At 33.8% G+C, this 21,034-nt stretch overlaps 1 protein-coding gene across 1 annotated transcript; it reads right to left on the bottom strand.

The window, feature by feature from the left end:
* Positions 1-10,295: 10,295 nt before the first annotated feature.
* LOC132902002 (uncharacterized) lies at positions 10,296-11,507 on the bottom strand. The gene has a single exon (XM_060945500.1). It carries the CDS (start codon positions 11,428-11,430, stop codon positions 10,522-10,524), a length of 909 nt encoding a protein of 302 aa, XP_060801483.1. The 5' UTR covers positions 11,431-11,507; the 3' UTR covers positions 10,296-10,521.
* Positions 11,508-21,034: the final 9,527 nt, after the last annotated feature.

Consider the following 21,034-nt stretch of genomic DNA (forward strand, 5'->3'; position numbering starts at 1 on the left):
CATAGAGTCATGAAACTAGCAAACGACACGCGCGGGCAGTTTTAAAAGCAAACCACGAAGTTTAATTCAAAACTTTCCGGCTGTCTCTCCGGCCCGTACGTCAATTACAGTGGAACATGACGTCTTCACGGTGACATTGTTAGTAGTTTCTTGTTTTGGAATTTTACTGTTGGACATTTCGTGAATTTTCTTTTGATGTGTATGTAACTGCTCTTGTCCTGAAAGCGTTATGATAATTATACTTTTTATACAACGTTGTTTCGCTTTTATTCTCACATACATGTAATCACATTTAGAGCTAAGAGTTTCATGCAGAGTGAAAGGCTATGTTCGGCTGTATTGTGTGGCAATTGCACATATAGCCAGATCAGACTTTTCTAGAGACATTAGGCTATTTCCAGGCTTCTCAGGTAGGCGTAATCTGGACCAACTAGGTACTAAAATAAACCCTACTAGATTAAAATGTGTATTTAAAAATTAAAAAGAAGTTCAATCAAGCAGTCTGCAATGAAAGGTGATAGTATGCTACTTTAAATAATATTGCTTTACAAATAAATATTTTAAACTTTTATAGGAAATAATACCGTACAATGTAATCTATGAATGTGATCATTATAAAAAAATAATAGTGTGTAACTTTCCATAAAAATTGAGTTACACAAATAATACGGCGTAACAAGACGTATTCGCGAATGTTATAATAAATCCATGTGTCCGTCTGTTCACCCCTTTCTCCTTAATACCATGTGTTAGAACAATTATAGTGGTGGTGATCGCACAATGGTAGTTTAGAAATTTGACAAGCCATAAATTTGATTTGTCCCGTTGTTAGTATTGTGTGTATTGGTGTTCAATGTACGATGAAACTAGTATTAACGCGTCGTTAGGGTTTGGCCGAGTAAATTAGATATTATTATTTCATTTAACTTTTATGGCGCTCTTGTAGCGAGGAAAGAACATATAGTGTGTGCGCGATGTGTTTTTTCCTGCACAGATTAAAAAGTCCTTGTTTTTCTATCATTAAGACATCCACTTGACCGTGGCTTTCGAGTCTTTTCGATACTATTGACTTTGCATTGTAGAAATAACTTCAGTTTAGTAAACAACAATGCATTTCCATATAAATTATGTTTGTTTGTTTTCTTCTATTGCTATGCCATGTTGACATCATCAATTGAAGTTAACTTACCAGCATATCTCAAACAGAAAGAAAAATACCGAATTAAAGGAGAAAAATACATTCCGTAACATGATTCCCTAGCAATAGCGAAAATCTCGCAAAAATCATTAATATCAGTTTAGCCGTAACCCCCACTGGCAGGTGAGCGGATTGAAATTCTTTCACAAACACGCACTTATCAGATTTATTCTTCGTGTGCGTTTCCGTCGACGGCGTATTAGATAGATAGATTTTATTGGACTAAGAAAAATATTAATATTACAAAAGAAATCAAAATGGAAAATTTTTGAGAACTACTCAACAATCAAATGCGGAGGAATACTTCGTTTATACGCAATACAAATATGAAGCATTGTGCCATTGTACTTACTTCTTTTTATTAATTTATTAAGCTAGTCAATAGACTCTGATATCCGATTGATGTAAATTTAAACCTGCAATTAGCTAGTGTTCATCTCATCATTCATTTGGCTGCAAAAGTCAAAACGTGTAAACTTATAACATTATTGCTGCCTGCAGACTAACTGAGGACACAGCGTCAGCGGCCTGAAAACAACTACAAAGTTCCTTCTTCAAAGTACAACCAGAAACGAAAATGCGACTAACAATTAGGTATAATGATGAGTTTATTTCTTCAGGACAACTTCTTGAGTTCTCTTCCACTGAAGAAATAAACGTTCCGTTTCTCGCACCGCAGCGGAGACAGACACCTGTTTAAATCTCATGTTTTCGTTTATTTCAATAGCAGACTTTATCCACCCACTTCAGCACCTCCGTAGATTTAATTTATTACTGCGAAACGAGATGAGACAAGACATGCGGGGAAATGCGGGAGATTTTAATGCAAATGTAACGATACTTGTGAATGTAGGATCTCGGCGTAAAGAGTTTCGTGTTAAATTTGTTTTGCTCGAGTATTTTAGGGCGATGTATGAGATTTGATATAAGAGAATTTGGTTTGTTGCATAAAATGGTCTTGTTTTATCAAAATATTTAAACAATGTATTTGTGTAAAATTTATTTTAAACTTAAAAATCTAAATAAAAGAAATGGCTAAAGTAAAGTACTATGAGGCCGAAATCCATGATCCAACCAGACTTAATAGAATTGGTAAGTATTATTATTATGAAAATAAAATAATTGTAGTCAATGTTTATGATCTAAAGTACCTGTTTCGTTTCGTTTCGTTTCACTCATTTTTGTACGAATCACGTCACATCATACCATCGCAGTTTCTAATACTTTATAGTAATCTATCCTACTCACTAACAATTATACAAGTGTATTAATCGTATATGATAAAAAGGAAAATATCCTTTCTAAACACATTCAATTTTAGCAAAGTGTTTATACAAAACAATGTGTTTCTAATACCCCGCTAATAGCCATTCAATTCGCTGAAATATAAAGCACTTTAAACACGTATTTTCAAATTATCCTTTTCTTGACGCCTCATTGCTTTACAAAAGGCAGTAACGGCACTTCTATAAACACAATCGTATTATACAATTATAAATTGAATTCGCATTTCGTTTGAATTCAATAAATTTTCAAGGGATATTAAACTTTATTTTGAGTGAAGTAAGGGTGTGGTTTAATGGAATTGTGAATAATGTATCATAGTGTCAAACAGGTCGGTAGCAGATGTATTACATTACAACTTCATTTTATAGGAATCGTAATCGAGTAGGGCCCAGTAACGGCCTACAAGGGGAATAGGATGGATAAGACAATTTCGTAGTACGAGAAACTATTTTAACATCATTATTATCAAGTGAAACTGAAAATATTTATTACCTATTTTCACAATTTTTAGAAATTTGAGTTTTGATTTGATGGCAGAAGAATATGCAAAGTTTTTCGGTTTGACAAATGCTTTTGTCCTATTTTAATTGCCTTGTAAACTATTTATTTCTTGAAATGACACGAGGAAATAGTTCTTCCATTCTATTATGCTCAAACTAAATAAAACACAACGCAGCAGCTGAGACAATTCAGCACAAATTAAAATCATTTTAAATTAAGGTTTATTTTCTTATCCACACTAAACTAGCGCCCCCCTCGTCCGCGCATACGCACATATCCGAGTTGTGTAAAGTACAAAATCATTTCACGCATCACATGGCTTCTATAATGACCTGTTCCAACACAGAACAAACACTTAATAAGGGAATGAGTAAGTTTCCCTTAAGAATAGAAAGTCAGGGTTCTGAAGGGGTCGCCGCGGGCAACGAAAAAAGGAGTAAGTGATTTTTTTAAATTGCGCTGGGCTGTTAAGAAATTAATTTAGCAATTTCTGTTTTTCATATTTTTTTTTTCTGTTGATAGTTTTGAAAACGTTAAAGATTTGATTACACACGAACAACGTAATAAAAAAATCCAATCAATTTAGTATAAATAACTACTTATCCTGCTTTCAAAGTCAAAGTATATGTACTAAAATATTTCATAGAAAATTTATCAATGTTTCATTCATATTACTTTATGAAGATACACTATAAACCTGGGTCTTCTAAAAAAATAGAGTAACTGATATTACAAAGAAAAATAAACCTATATTTACTCACGAACATAAACTTTTAATCAATGTATGTCATAAAATAAATGTCGTAGATAAACATACTTTAGACCACAATAGAGTCCTTCATAATTGAACCACAAGCACATTGAACCCAAACAATGTTGACAACAAACCCTGTCTCTTGATTATTTGCCCGTTTGTGTAAACAATGACCTCAAAATCCAAAACCATCTTACAAAGACCTCTAACTTACCCTTAAATTATAAAAATCCTTCGTAAACATTATGGGTTGAAATCTAACGCGGCTCAATTTAAAATGGTTTTTGAATTACACCATATGGGGTCTGAGTCAATTAAAAATATTGCCTATAGTATAAACAGTTGTCGTTGCCGACTTTAATTGGCTGTTTTGATTGTGAGATTAATTTATATTAAGAAAACAGATTGGTTAAATTTATGAATTAAGTAAAATTAGATTATATAGAAAACTATTTGTTAATGTTAAGAATTTTACATAGGTATTTTAAAATTAGCTTTACAAGGGATGTAAGTAATGAAGACAGAAAGTAATTTTACTCAATATGTCACGAAAAGATTTGACAAAGCACTATCAAACAGCAGTACTAAGGAATATTTTGATACACTAGCTGATTTAGACTTTTAGTTACCTACATTGAAGAGTGACGGTGGTCGAATCGATAAAGTGATTGAAATGCGTGATGCGCATGGTAGCACAGGTTCAAATCCCACCTCAGCCGTGTACAATTCATCTTCACCAAGTAGGAAAAAGTTTTCTGTCTTATGGAATAATAGTTTGAGCGCTAATCGATGCGAGGTCAGATGGGGGTTACTTTATGTTAAAACGTGACTCAACCAATCCCTGATCATGGTCTAAAGTTAAGCCAACCTGGGCTCCTCTTCAGAGAGAAGAGGGAAGTAAGGAGTAAGAACACTTATGTTGAAGACTGTGATTGAAAATAAGCAAGAAAATTTTTATATACATACATACATACATATAGTCACGTCTATATCCCTTACGGGGTAGACAGAGCCAATAGTCCCGAAAAAACTGAATAGCAATTCAGCTGCTCGGCTTAATGATGAAATTTTTGTATCTCCGTATATTTATTTGATAAATTAGATAGGAAGGAACTAAAATAATAATTTTAATTCAAAATAAAATTTAAACAAAAAAAAGCAGACCAACAAGAGCACGTGCCCTATATCAACGGTGGAGTAGCACTCAATTTGGGTGAAGAGCTTCAGTGGCCAAGCGGCACATGCTTTAAAAAAAGGGCTCGCCTTAGGCATGGGGAAACAACATAGGTATCGATACTTAGAGTAGTAGGAACTATACATAAATAAATAATCATATTTTGAAATATCAATCTACCGTATTGTTTTAAGACAGTAATAAATAAAATAGTTGAATATAAGTCTTTAAATATTATTTTGTATTGGTAAATTTTCAAGATAATATTAGAAACAGCCATGTTTATGAAAAATTTCCCTTAGAAATAGCAAATTTTGTTTAATTTTATTTTAATTATAATAACCGAAATTAGACCTACAATAAAAAAACAATATTTAACAGATTCCAGTCATGTTACATCGATATTTTTATCGATTCAATATTATAAACGTCACTACGGCACGTTCACCCCTCACTTTGACCCGATGCGACATTTAAATATTTAGAAAGCTCTTTTGCCATAATTACAATGATTTATTGATATAGTTTTTTTCACATGTTTATTTATTTTGCCTTGCATTTTGATCCATTTTACAACTGGTCAGGCGTAAAAAAGTGATTCATTCATACAATTATTTCTTCTTAAAATAATATAAGACATGACTAAAATTATAATATATTAATCTAGATAGAATTTATGGGCTGAAAAAGAAGAAATAAAATAATGTTTTGTTTATAAAGACAAAGGGCTGAGTTTCGGGCACATTGCCATTGGCGATAGAGCGATCGGAACTAGAATAATCTTATATAAAAACAATCAATAAAGATTTAAAGTTTAACTCTTCTTTGGAACCTTTTATTTTAGCATACCCCAAGCCCCAGAATAAGCAAATATGTGTATATATTAATAAAACACACAAAAATAATAACATAACTTAGAATGAGAGATCATAATAATATATTTATTTTATACTAAAATTTTACCAAAAGTTGTTCCAGCCAAATCACGAACATAGTACAAAATTAAATTTTAAAGGGGACGGTGGGGTATCTTCGAAACAGTTGGCTTTTACTGTTTTATCTGTAGTCGCCGGCCATTGCGGCTATCTGTGGATGCCATCTCTGGGGTCGTAATTGGTCAGCAAAGGTCTTGGGGAAACCCGGGTGTCAAGATGAAAAGCTTGTATTATGAGTAGGGTCGCCCGCTAATGAGTTTCTCGTGGATTTAGATTGAGTTATTGCTGGGGTAATATTGGTGATAATTTTAGAATTGGTTTGCTATTTTGTTAAAATTTTCAAGATTTTTGTATTCTAATTAACAACGTTTTAATGACGGCCTACGTCGCGCAGCGGTAGTGCGCTTTTCCGTCACACCGGAGGTTTAGGGTTTGAATCCCGGCCAGGGCATGATGAGAAAAGAACTTTGATTGGTCTGGGTCTTGGATGTTAATCAATATAAGTATGTATTTTATTTTATTTTATTTTATTTTATTTTATTTGGAGAACAAACAGTCTTACATAACTAGATAAACAAAGAAATAAACAACAAATGACCATTAACATGTTCTCGCATATGGGTAACTAAGCAGCTTGTCTGAAAGAGAAGGAAAGAAAAATTTAGGGGGAAAAAACTAACATAAAAAAGAGAGAAATCAGAAAAAAAAGAGATATATCACACAAGGAGAACACCTAACTTGCAGAGAGAGAACCATTAAACCATGCCTGAGATAAAGTGTTTTTAAATTTATTGACACTAGAATTGAATAAATCAAGATCTGGGTGGGCAGCTATTTTATTTATCTCAATAGCAGATCTGACAAAGAAAGAGTTATGTCTATATTTACATGCACTATATGGAACATATAGAAATGTGGGCAACCTAACAGTTCTAGTAGGCACTTTCAAATAAATTTTATTTAATAAAGATGGAGTATCTAACTGGCTTTGAGCAATTTTTACTAAAAACATAATATCGGCAGTTTGTCTGCGAATATATAATGGCAGAAAATGGTACCTTGAACACATAGAATTATAGTAAGAATCAAAACACTTTGTTTTAAATTGCAAGTACCTTAAAAATTTTCTTTGGATTGATTCAAGCCTATCAATATATATATTGTACTGAGGATTCCAGACTTGGGAGCAATACTCGAGGGAGCTACGAACCAGGGCACAGTATAGTATTTTTATCAGTTTAACATTAGTGAACTGAGAGCACGACCTTTTAAGAAATCCTAAAGATCTAGAGGCCTTTTTAACTATGTGATCGATATGAATTTCGTATGTTAATTTTGAATCATGTATGATACCTAAGTCCCGAATCTCTTCGACTCTCTTTAGTTCATTGCCTAATAAACAATAATTGTAATGCGTCGGTTTTGTCTTTCTGGTAAATGAAATATAGTAGCATTTATTAATGTTTAAGTCCAATTTATTACTAGAGCAATATTCAGCAAATTTATTTAAATCCTCTTGAAGAAGTAAACAATCCGACACACTAGAAATGTTACTGAAAATTTTCATATCATCCGCGTAAAGGAGAACCTGAGAGTTTGAGAAGCAGGAGCGCACATCATTTATGAAAATATTAAAAAGTAAGGGTCCTAATAATGAGCCTTGAGGTACCCCAGAAGGCACCACATTCCAAATAGATAGGGAGCCATTTATAGCTACGGCTTGGGATCGGTTTTCAATATAAGAGCTGAACCACCTAAATAGGTTTCCATGGATTCCGGCTAAGTAAAGTTTTTTTAGCAGGATTCCATGATCGATACGATCGAATGCCTTGCTAAAATCCGTGAACACAGAGTCCACTTGTCCACCTGATTCCATATTAACTGTAACATAATCAATAAAACTAATAAGATTGGAGTTAGTCGACCTCTTTCTTAGAAAACCATGCTGCTCTTCGATAAATGATGAAGCCAAAGCATTGTACACTTGATCATGTATAATTTTCTCAAAATTTTTTACGAAAATGCATAATTTAGAAATTGGTCTATAATTTTTAATATTACTCTTGCTTCCATTTTTATGTACTGGAGTAATAAATGCTTGCTTCCATATTTTAGGCACAGTCCCTTCAACAATAGACCTTCTAAACAGAATCGATAAAGGATGACATAAACCAGCAGCACAGCCAGCAACAAATTTAGCATCAATCAGGTCAGGCCCTGCACCTTTAGAGATGTCAACAGTTGTTAACGATTTGAGAACAAAATCAGTGTCAATTTCAATATTCGAGATCGAATTAAATCCATGCAAATGACCAGCAGGAACAGAATTTGAAGAATCAGTGGAATTGTCTTGAAAATTAGAATGGAAATATGTAGCAAAAAGATTGGAAATATCATCACTAGTATCAGCTGATTGATCTTCAAGATACATGGTTGAAGGCAAAGAGTTCGAACCATGTCTATTAGATTTTATAAAAGACCAGAATAATTTAGGTTCCTCAATTATAGTATCTTCGCACCGTTTAATATACATATCATAGCATTCTTTTTCCAGTCTTTTCGCCCTCTCTCTCAAAAGATTAAAAGTTTCGCGGTCACTCAAATTTCTATACTTTTTAAACTTAATAAAGTATTTACGCTTTTCTTTAAGTAATTTTTTTAAAGAGGACGTGTACCAGACAGGAAATTTGCCTGAAGAAATTATTTTTCTAGGCACAAATAAATCTCGCAAGCGATATAGGTGATTATAGAAGGCATCCGTAGCATCATCTAAGGAGCAATTATATAACAACAATTTCCAATCGACTTCATTAAGTGAACTCACTATTGCCTCAAAGTCGGCTTTCTCGTACACAAATTTAATTCTAGGATTGCTCTTAAGTGCGACATTTGTTAAGAAGGATAATTTGATCTCAAGCGATTTGTGATGTGGGTCCTCAGGAACCAGAGGATCCTCACAGTGTGAGACAACTACGGGCCCATTGGATAGTACATAGTCCAGGATACGATTACAGGAGGAATTTCTAATATAATTAAATTGGTTAAGGTTACATTCTGACAGAGTATCAAAAAATAACAATTGAGAAACCCCAGATACCCCACTAGGACGCAGATAGTTTCCTTCATCACACCATTCTACAATTTTTAAATTAAAATCCCCTAATATTAAAAACGAGTCATTCGGGCAAGTATCAAATATAGACGAAAGCTTTTCTGAAAAATTACTCAACTGCATGTTAAAAGAGTTACCAAGCGCTTCTTTGCAGAGGTATATTGTACAAACATGTAGTTTTATGTTTTCTTTAAGATTGTTATTTTTTAGCGTAATTGTCACCCAAATATCCTCTGCAGATGACCGCCACTCAGGTCGTTCAATGGCTGCGAAGTCCCTATGAACGGCGAGTAATGTTCCGCCGCCATATTTTTCGCCAGTCATTTCGTAATTTCTATCCCGTCTAAATACTACGTACCTATCATCAAACAACTCACTGTCTCCCAAACCCTCAAGCAACCACGTCTCTGTCAGCGAAACAATGTCAAAAGATGTTAATAAAAGATTACGTTTAAATATTTGTGTCTTTGTACGAAGCCCTCGAGTATTTTGGTAAAAAACTTTAATATTAGAATCCACAATTAATAATAATCAACATAAGTCTAAGTAGAAACTTTGTAAAGACTATAGTAGATAATATAATGAACCTCAGTACTAGATACCAGATAAAAATAATATTAATGTCAGCATTGTAACTAATCGATTTATACAGAAATCTGTATAAATAACATGTATTCAATACAAGTCTTCTATTCAATATCGATATTATCAAGAAATTGATAATAATATTACAGTGAACAATTGCAAAATATATAAGGAAATAATGTAAATAAACGAAAAACGACAATCTACTTTTACTTAACGTCACAATCTTACATAAAATAAAAATAGTACCGAATGCGTTAACGATAAAATAAAAATAATTAACTATAGCTATAATATTTATATATAACATAAGTAACTTATGCGAACTATATATAATAATATTATCAGTTCCGACACAAGGTACTGCATATAGCAAATAATTTATGTACGTTATCAGTTTAATACTTAAAATAAACAATGACATCAAAAACCTACAAATAAAAATATTACTGACAGATACTGCACTGGCACTAAGCAAATTATAACAAAGATAAATTAAACTAACGTTTGGCGATAAATGAGGATTTAAAATAGTCTGAGAGAAATATGCAAAATAAATATAACTATTTAGCCGAAAAAAGTGTCCTAGCATCCAGGTAAAACTAAATGCAAATAAGGAATTTAAGCCGAAGAATAAATTGCATAGAACGCAGGCGAGTGAATGGAGAGTTATAAGAAATACCGTAAGCTCAGCGTAAATAATGACATGCGATGTAAACAAACTGCGAAGTGCGTAGTCAAATCTCCAACATACAAATGTGTTTCTTGCAACGCGTGCGCACAGTCGAAGCTGCGGCGCGCACTGCCGTTGCCTACGAGCACTTACCTGCGGAAACAGGTAGCCCGCTCCACCGAGCCGACTCACATAAAAACACAAAGGAAGGAATGCACGCATGGTTCTCAATCTGCTTACAAGTTTATAACAAAATCTAAAAGACTGCAACTTCGGGAGTCTAACGCATTCAAGAAACAAAGTTAAACTATTTTTAAAAGGTCTTTTTCGTTTCTTATAATAAAAACAGGTGACGTGTCGGATTTTCTGGCCATTATTTTTGCATGCTTCACCCAAACATATCTGAAATCCGTCTCTCGAGCCAGTGATCTCGCCTTACTTAACAAGGTCTTATTCTTCTGGGTCAGATGGTCGTTTACGTAGAACGGACCAGTAGCAGAGAAACCCAAACCTGCGAGCGTAAGCTGCTTGCTTTTACGCGCGGACGCCACCAAATCTTCTTTAATATATCTATTATTAAACGATATTATTATAGGTTTCTCAGCATCAGGCACTCGAGTAGGTATCCTCGCAATGTAGCTTATAGATTCCCTTCTTATAGGGAAATTACTCAACTCCCCTATCCTTTCCGCAATCTCATATAGATTTTCTCCCTTCCTTAAGGGTACCCCACGGATCTCGACATTGTTCGCTCGAGCCCACTGATCCCTATCCTCAAGCTCTTGCCGCAGTCTGCATACTTCCTCCTGCAAATCAGGGATCTCTGTCAAAGCCTTTTCAACACTTTTGACGCGAGCATCCAAAGACGCAAAAGCCGAGTGAGCCATTTCAACAGAGGCTTTTAAATCTGACATTTCGGCCTTGATAACGGCAACATCTGCCGTGAGAGACTTCAACGGCTCCAGCTGGAAAGTGATCCGACTCAACTGCTCCTGTATACTGTCCAACTGGGAAGGCATTGGGGATGTTGCGGCAGGCGAAAGTGAAGATCCGGACTTACACCCAGGGCACCGCCAGTTATTTCTTCTTTCACCCAGTCTTCTAAACCCGGTTTCTGTGACGCCGGCACATGCGAAGTCGAACTGGTTCTTACAAACACAGCACACCGGCCCATCTGAGTGCTCCTTATTGCAACTGATACAGGTGAACATCGTAACCGAGGTTTGGGAAGCACTGGGAATTATAATTCTAACAGACAAGCGCGTGCGCTTACTACAGATGCCTCACGGCGACTTAAAAATATAGTATCGTTGAGATAGTATCCCGTAACACCAGTTTGAACTAACTTCGAGGCCAACTTAATCTGTGTAATATGTTCCCTTTGGATTTATTTATTTTAAGCAGTGACTAGATTCTTTTTGCTACAATAACATTTAAAAAAACTTCGTTAGTTTTGGATACGTATCTACAAATTTTGTTCTGAGTAATTAATAAGTAACTGGTTAGTCGTAATTAAACCAACGTACCACGTAATTAATGTTAAGAGGAACAGCGGCGAATAATCATTTTGAAAATCAGTAAAGAGCAACCAACAAGGAATAACATAAAAATATCTCTGCTTCATATTGTTTTCAACCCCCGCCACCGTCGCATGTCAAGCATGACGCGAATGCATAATCAATCAGTAATTCAGGAGCGTCGCGTTCGTTTGACGCGCGAATCACCAGGGATTCAAATTTTGAACAAAGATTCGAATCTTTATTTTTTTTATTTTATGGCTTTGGATTCACGGTTTTTAGAATGCGACTGCGGTTTTCTATTGGAGGGAATGACAAAGAAATATTCACAATGAATAGTCTGTAATTTTAAAAGCTTTCACGGCTTTCGGTGTTTGCCTCCGCTCCTTTGGGATGTTTTCTTCGATTATTGATGTTTTGACAACTTATATTTTGGATTAATTATGGTAATGGATGGGAAGGTGCGAGCTATTTGACTGAGTTATGACGTAGGATTTGTAAATACTCTCATACTTGGTAGATTATTACTGGTTTTTATTTAAAAAATAAGTAGGTACTTGTTATTGTCACTCTACTTTTTTTAATATGAAAAAACTCACTTTGTAAGGAGATAAAATAACATTTGTAACAAGAAAACAACAAACTCTTCCATATCATGCATGCGACATGAATTCTTCAGAACTGCATAAATATAGCACCTCATTTCACGCCTGTAAAACATTTTTGTTGCGAAAATTTACTGTACACTTTACTGTACATGCAAAATTCATCCATCTTCCCTTTGTCATAAAGGTGACTGAGATACATTACAATAAGCGCACATCATAACCTCTAGACGAAATTGGGGAAAGCGTGCGAGATAAATCGTGTTGGTGAGCTGTGTTCATACAGGGATACTTTATTTCCAATTATTTAAAATTCGTAAGGTTAAATGAAAAGCTAATGAACTTGGAATTCTTCTTGTAGGTGATGGACTTGTAACCTGTCACAACTTATATGAATTCTTAATCGAACATTAAGCCATACAGCTGAAGGTGGCCTTTCGGTCATTACAAGTCTGGCTTGGCTCTGTCTGTCCCGCAAGGAATATAGACGTGATAATATGTAGGTATGTGTGTTCACATTCGTGATTACTAACGATTTATATATAAAAAAACAGATTACGCCCGCAACTGCTTTGAGATTGAAAATGTCATGGTTTTCCCGTTTTTCTTACAAATTTAGGTATTTCTCCTATTAATTAGTAAATACACCTCTCAAGGAGCATACGTGCCTAAATTTCTACTTGCTATGCTCAGTTATTTCGACCATACGTTGTAGGTCTGTCAGTCACAGTAAAGGAAATGTTCAGGTACTCCTAATTCAAACAAATATTCGGCATTGTGCGTTTACAATATATACCTACCTATATTAATAGTTTAAAGATTTATAGTAACAAATAAGCATTAAATTAAGCAAAAGAATTACCTTGATTATATGGGGAACGTTCTTGCATGAATAGAATAGAATTATTTATATGGATGAAGCGGAAGAAGTGTGTAGGGATCGTAACAAGTGGAAAGATGATATATCTGCTATCCTTGTAGAAAAGTGTGTGATTTGATGTCAACTTTTAGATAAATCAACTATTTACCTTCTTTACGAATTATCAAAAGGCTAATAATTTGGTTGACTGGAAAAAATCCCAACTGGGATAAGTCCGCCTTGGTTCATATTTTTAATTCATAATTTTAAGGAACTGGAATTACATCATATTTCTGTGCAATATATATAGTTCACAAACAAACACAAATTTTCAATATCATGAAATATGAAGTGTCCTAATGTGTCCTCGGGATTGCGATGAGCAATTCCGACGACCGTGATTGGTCGATTTCCCCGGAGAATGGCGTCCACTCTTAATTTCTTGCTTGTCGTGCCCGCTGACTTATCAACGGGTTTCTGTATTTAGAGATATTGATACCCAAATATAATAGGGATATTTTACTCTAGATGCAGAATGCAGATAGTATAAAAGCCATTAAAATAGTTTGAACAGCATAGACGACATCAAATGTTGTATATGTATTTCGAGGATTTAAATACAGATAAACACTCTTGAAATCAGAGTATGGAATTGATAATACATTTTCGCAGTCTGAATCATAAAATAAGTTATAATTGAGATTACGCAATCATTATTGTCGACATTAGCATCATTTCTTTATGTAGGTCAAACTTTCTTATCCTTATTAAACATTTCTTTACAAATCTAAATTAAATCGTCAACCCACATAACATAATGTAAAACAAGAATGCACTCAAATCTACAAATGCAACGTAGCGGAAGAGTGCGTAGGCGAGCTTAGAATTAATGAATACTAAGTGCGCATGCACTCATTATGCAGATATGACGAATCACGAATGGATTCACGCCACATCTACAAAGTACTTTTGATATTGTGGTTTTGAATACAAAAAATAATATTTATACAGCAATAACTTGAAATAATTTTGGTCCCTGGGGCTCATACTGACAAAAATCTTGCTTATTTTGATGATACATTCATATAATCATGTCTACATCCCTTTCGGGGTAGACAGTTCCAACAGTCTTGAAAAGACTAATAAGCCACGTTCAGCTGTTGTTTGGTGTGACAGGTTGCTACCACCATAACCTACTACCCATCACCTAAAAGAAGAATACCAAGTAGCCAGAATAACAAGCCAATCCCTTAGTCGCCTTTTACAACATCCGTGGGAAGGAGATGGTCCTATCCTTTTTCTATCGGTGCCGGGATCCACACGGCACATGATAATATACACTTGATGACTTTAATGACTTTAATTAGAAACTTATTAAAGATATGATTATTGGATCTTATTTATATTTTCGATTTGAAAAATAACAACTGCTTTTATACAGTATTTCGTAAACCTTGACAAATTCATAGTGTATCAATCAGTTTGTCGCAAAAAGTTTGATAAATATTTTATTTCGGTTCGTTTGTTTCTTTGTCAAACAAGACCTTTTCCGTGTTTGGTATTCTGGCCCGCATTATTACGGTGGTCGGTTGGACGATGATGGATTGTAAGCACCAAATCACAGGAGATTTGATACCGCTACACGGTACACAAATGGAGTAAGTAAGATACATAGTGTTGCTTTGTTATTCATAAACATTGGTGGGTTTATTTAATGCATAGGTAATTTTCTAAAAATATTCTATTTTTATGTTTGACTAAAGCTAACCAGTTGTGTAAAAGATTTGTGAACAATTATGTACCTTATCTAACTATGTTTTGTATTTACTTACAACGAAAAATTCTCATCAGAAAAGTTTATGATATTATTTTTTTTTAAATTAACCAATATATTTATTGAGGACTTCTTATTAAAAGAGGTAACTTTGAAAGTTTGTGCACTGAGAAAAATTGTGTTTCGAAAGAATTTATATCAACTTAACTTGCATCCCTAATTTATACTGCATTCAGGCAAATATTTTAAATCCGATAATATTCCCCAAATTTTCAAGCCGAGTAGTAGAAAGTTGCGTATATTACCACTGGCAACACCGGACTGCCAACCCTGTAAATATTTGACTACATTGTGACGACTCCTGCCTTTTCGACTGTCTTATGCTTAATTTATTTTGACAAATTATCTACCTGTGTGGGTCCGCAATGTTTGTTTTTTTTTTCACAAAATTTATCTACCGTTTTACGAGTTTGAAAAATTTAAGGAACTGTCTGACTGAACTTTCAAGCTGTTGCCAGTTACAATAATATTTCCTTGTTTACGATCTTGGGAAATTTTTACAAATTGAGTCCCGTCTGACATCCTCAACTTTGGCAAAGAAACCTGACCTAAATTGCATTATAGTTACACTTCTACTTGCTTTTACCAGTAGACTAAGGTCTCCACACGAAATTTTCTCTTACCGCTCAACACGAACCTTTATAGCGATCAAAATAACATGATATAAGGGTTATGTATATACTGAGAAAAGAAGCTTTGGTACATTGTCGCAGTAGGATTTGAACCTGTGCCTCTCGAGCATCACGCTTTTTTTATCCATGTTCACTAACCGTTCCACCAATGTTCTCTCCTTACGATACTTACAAACAATACTCGTACAAATATTTATATTAAACAAAGACTAGAAATCGAAACAAAGAAGTAACTAAAGCAGTTAACGTTGTGTGAATAGTGCACATGCAAATATTAGACCGGGAGATAGACAGTAGCTAAATAAGTAAGCCGCCGGCGATTCCCCAAAGGTCGGCGGGACGCGACATTCGGAGCCTTTATTTTGCCTCCTGGAAACGTTATACATGATGTGTTTTAAAGACATCAGGTTGTGAATCCAAATTTAAATCTAATACGGAATTTATTTTAAATAAATGTAAGTAAAATTCCAGTATAAATAAGAAATAAGCTTTCTTATTTTAAAGCCACGCAATCGATTTTTGATACTGTTTTTTTTATTTCGCTGATTACCCGCTCTTGTTGTTTTATTCTACAAAATAATTATTCTAGATTGCATACTTACTATCTTATGAGATTTTATTTTGCACCGCAAATAAAAAAGGTTTTTACAGCAAGGAAATAACAGGGATTTGAATTCCTCAACTACTTATATTTATAAAATTAAAATAGCTGCAACGATAAATTGGTAAGATGACTTTTTCAAAAATTTTAAAGCATATTCAACTACCTATTAACAACTCTGTGATTTGAGTAGAAACTTTAACATCCTATATTCGTAGAGTGAGATACATTTGACACTGCTTCATAATATATGAGACGAGTTAACAAGCCACCACTGATGACGGAGCTCTGGGGCAAATAGCGGATAAGTACAGGTGACTTCATTTGCATTAGAATATTATTATAATGCGACTTTATGTGACTATTAATTTAAAATGAAAATGCAGGTTAATCATCTAAAATCAGAACAATATAGAAGGAAGGATTTTGGAATATTTTAAAAAGGTAAAGCCTCTCGCTAGTCAGTGATGTGTTTACAAATTTTAGCTGTACGTTAACCGAACAGTCAGTCAGATTATAAGTCAAAGGTAACATACCAAATCCTAATTTTAAATAAATATATTTGATTATATTTTTTTCATTATTTTTCTTACAACTTAAAATGGCTCCTTTTCATTATAATAAGTATTTACAGAAAACAGTAAAGGAACATACCGACAATCGGTTTACAATCGCAAACGCAATAATCCAAACTTCCACTGCGGTATGGCTTCAAGTTTTTGCCCTTTATTAGCGAAGCCAACTATAACTAATCTAATTCCTTGTTAGATCATATCCTGAGGGAAGACTTGGGAACGAGGATCAAAGTTGTCGCTAACGCAATTAGGGGAGAGATTAGTTTCGGTCAGGAGTGGCCCTGGAATGGCTACCTGCCCGTATTAGATAGCTATTAATTTTACTAATAAACTTATCAGACGTCAGAATTTGAATTTCTGACGAAGTTCAATTGATGGGTTCGTAATTTGTTGAAATTGTATTTGACAACTCAATTTCGTCGGTTATTCATTATGTTTAAGCATAGATATGGATATTACAGCGAACTTAAAAACTGGATTTTCTTTATGATCAAAAGAAAACAAAAATAGATTCAATCATTAAAAATATGTCGTTGTTCCTTTGAATTATAAAAATCAATATGGATTATTTACTACATAATGAAAATCATCTAAACCCAACAGTAGTACTGTTGGATCTAATGCCATAATATAAAATACATAAGTATTTTAAATATACAAACGTGAAACAAACCTTCTCATTCCTGTTAATTTGGACACTCCATACAACATAGGTATAGAATTATTACAGTATCCCGAAGCGGCAACCCATACGAATCTGAGACACTTTGAGTTAGCAATGTCTGAATCTATGCAAAACGGATTAATCAAGCCTGTTCATTTGGCAATGGACGGCAGGTCCCAGAAGACATGACGTCACCGTCGCTGGTCACTCTACGAGAACATTCAGTTATATACTCTATGCATTACATTTTACATTTAGATTTTAGAATAAAGGTTCAGTTCTTAAAAGATATCGTATTGTTTAAGAAATTGTCATTTTCATCCTCCTGGCTTTAGACCCGGTTGCATCCTCACCACTCTGGAGAGGATCCCGCCGGGGTATGCCTTTAACCATAGATTGGGTAGTCAGGTTTTTACACGAAGGTACTCCCATCTGACCTCCGCGAACTTTACAGAGGAACCCTACCTGTATTTGGTCGATTATGATTACACTTCCAGTTGCTTTTTTATATTTTGTTTTTTCCGTACAAACATTTTCATATAAATCCATTCAGTTTTTAATATAAATAAAAGAGTCAAATCTTATGAAAAAAGTAGCGCTGTTGTAAAGTTTTATTGTAGTAATATCAAGTAAGTTAAATAAATGATTCTCAAATGAGGGAACTATCAGGGTAACTTAGTTTGGGGCCTTTCCAATGAAGCGAGAATATTTCAATACAGCAATTACGGCCAAATTGAGCAGAACTGCCCAATTTTCCTCTATTATTACCCAAAATTTTCCACATTACGCCAAATTTTCCATACAACAGTATCTGACCATAACCCTTTGGGAATATTAAACATAATATTCTATTTAATGATACAAAGCATTGCTTCGTTACATATTTTCGGTGCAATGAACCGTGCGTATGGATGTATGACTTTATTGGGAATTATATGCATTAAGAACAGATAATGAGAAGAATAGACGTACCTATAGTTACTTAATATATGAAGATTGGTTTTGTTTAACGGTTTTAAATGATGATCTATATTTCAGCATCTATGAAATCTTTATTGTAATAAAAGTATTACGCTTTACTTTTTTTTCACACAATTCATTTGAAAAATATTAAGCTGAGCGACAACATCCTTTTTTTTTAATTTATTGTAAATACATATCAAAACATCATAGATACATATTAACCTATTAAAACGAAGCACCATACTACATCTTGCGACAAATTTCCTCTCTCTAAAATTATGCATGAAGCAATGTTATTCAATGAGGTGCAGAAAATTCTCCGCCTACCCTCACATCTGAATTTTTAAGACTCCCGATGTCTCGCTGCTCAAATTCATTACATCGTGTAAACCCCCCTTTTTGTTTAAACACAAAATCACAATAAACTTGCTCATGTAATGGACTATGCCTCCTGCCTGTGTTTTTAATCTGAGCTGGTTTATGGAATCTATAAGGGGATGGTAATGGGTATATTCTATAATGCAAATTCGAGATTAGGTTGAAAAATCGAATCAGGACATTGTTTTGGAGATGTTTATTTTGTATTGTAAAGCGAAAAATTGAGAAGTCTGGTTTTTTGCCGTATTTTTAGGTGTTAAACATAAAATGCTTTTGCAGTTTCAGTCTTGGGCTTTTATTGTTTTTTAAAAAATATTTTGTGCAGCGGAATGACTTATGTTTTATACATCAACAGCAGATTTTTCATAAATCTTAATAAATATAATCTCTTTAGAAATTGCATATGAAACAGACCGCGTTATTGCAATGCTCTACAAATACCATCTCAATTTGAAATCCAATTGGAAAGTAATATTTTTGTAAAACCATATGAATATCCAATTCGAATTTCTGTCCCGAAGTCCTCAGAGGCTGACCGTCTTTAATGTTAGAGACATTATCTCTCGTATAATTATGTGGAGATGGGAGAACCACTTTAATATTTACATTGGGGTGAAATGCTTTAGGTATGATTGGAATCAATGGACTGATGCGGAAATAAGTACGGGTCTATTATGAATACGTAAATTTACTTATGCATATTCACGTCTTTACGACTAAAGGGGTAGACAGTGAACGGTATTGCAATGACTAAAGAGAGAGAGATTTATCGGAGATTGAGATACGTAAATTGTTACGAGTATACAATTGAGGTGAGTAGGCAATCTATGATTTTAATTTCATTATTATTATTCACTTGGAACCCCTGGAACCTTTGTGTGTAAATAAAGATAAAATTTTAACAATGAAAACAAATATATTTAACAATGAAAACCAATATTTATTTTCATAAATCTATACATCTATACATATAATAAAACAGTAAAAATATTTTGTCTGTACATTTAGTATTTTTGACTGAAATGGATAGAGGGACACTAAAAATGAATAATAGAAAGCAAAAATTTTTTTTTTTAATTTCTTGTCTGTCTGTATGTATGATCACGATTATCTCCGAAAGTACTGAACCGATTTACTTCAAACTTTCACCAATTGCTTTGTTTTAACTCAGAATAACATTTAAAGTTTGTTTCATCTAAATCGGTTCACTAAAAAAAAAGTTATCGACATTTGAATGAACTCAAGGCATCAGTTTGCCTGCAAATAAGTTATGAAATTAAAAATTCAAAGTCATTTATCATTATACGACAGCATTATACCTATAACATATAAATATAAGTGAAAGGCGACTAAGGGATGGGCTTACAAACTTGGGATTCTTTTTTAGGCGATGGGCGAGCAACCTATCACTTTTTGAATCTCAATTCTATCATTAAGTCAAATAGCTGAACGTGGCCATTCAGTCTTCTTAAGCCTGTTGGCTCTGTCTACCCCGCAAGGGATATAGACGTGACCATATGTATGTAATCTACTTTAATTTCGCCATCAACGCAACGGCCTCGATGGTCCAGTGGTTAGCCTGTGAGACTGTGAAGTTGGCGGTCCAAGTTCGAATCCCAACAATTACAAGATATTTTTTTTTTAATATTTTTTTTTGTATTGTTTGAGTATTTTATTTAAAAAAACTGAAAATCAAAATACTACTTATAATAAAACGGTAAAAATATTTTGTCTGTACTGTACATTTAATATTTTGACTGAAACGGATAGAGAATTCTTTTTTTTACATTTTTTGTCTGTCTGTCTGTATCTCAAATTCAAATTCAAAATTTTTATTCATTATTATAGGATACTATATATCGCTTAATAATTGTCAAAACGTATTGTTTAACAACATTGGTTGACGTCAAATAAATTACTTAAAAACTAAGTTTACTGCCGCTTCCAAGGCGTCAGTGCAGAAGAAGCGGTAACAAACTGCACTGCAGCATTTTCTTCAACAACGTCAACTTTACAATATTAATTAAACTTAGAATAGAATGTGGACGAGAGAATACATTGTTCAGATTTATATATGAGATAGAATATTGAAAAAAGAAAAATATATATAATTATATATATTTTATGGATTGCCAGTTTTAAAAAGATTTATGTACAGAGTGTACTGAATTTTGATTTAGATCAAAT

The sequence above is a fragment of the Amyelois transitella genome, chromosome 8 (assembly GCF_032362555.1).
Source record: "Amyelois transitella isolate CPQ chromosome 8, ilAmyTran1.1, whole genome shotgun sequence".
Classification (NCBI taxonomy): domain Eukaryota; kingdom Metazoa; phylum Arthropoda; class Insecta; order Lepidoptera; family Pyralidae; genus Amyelois; species Amyelois transitella.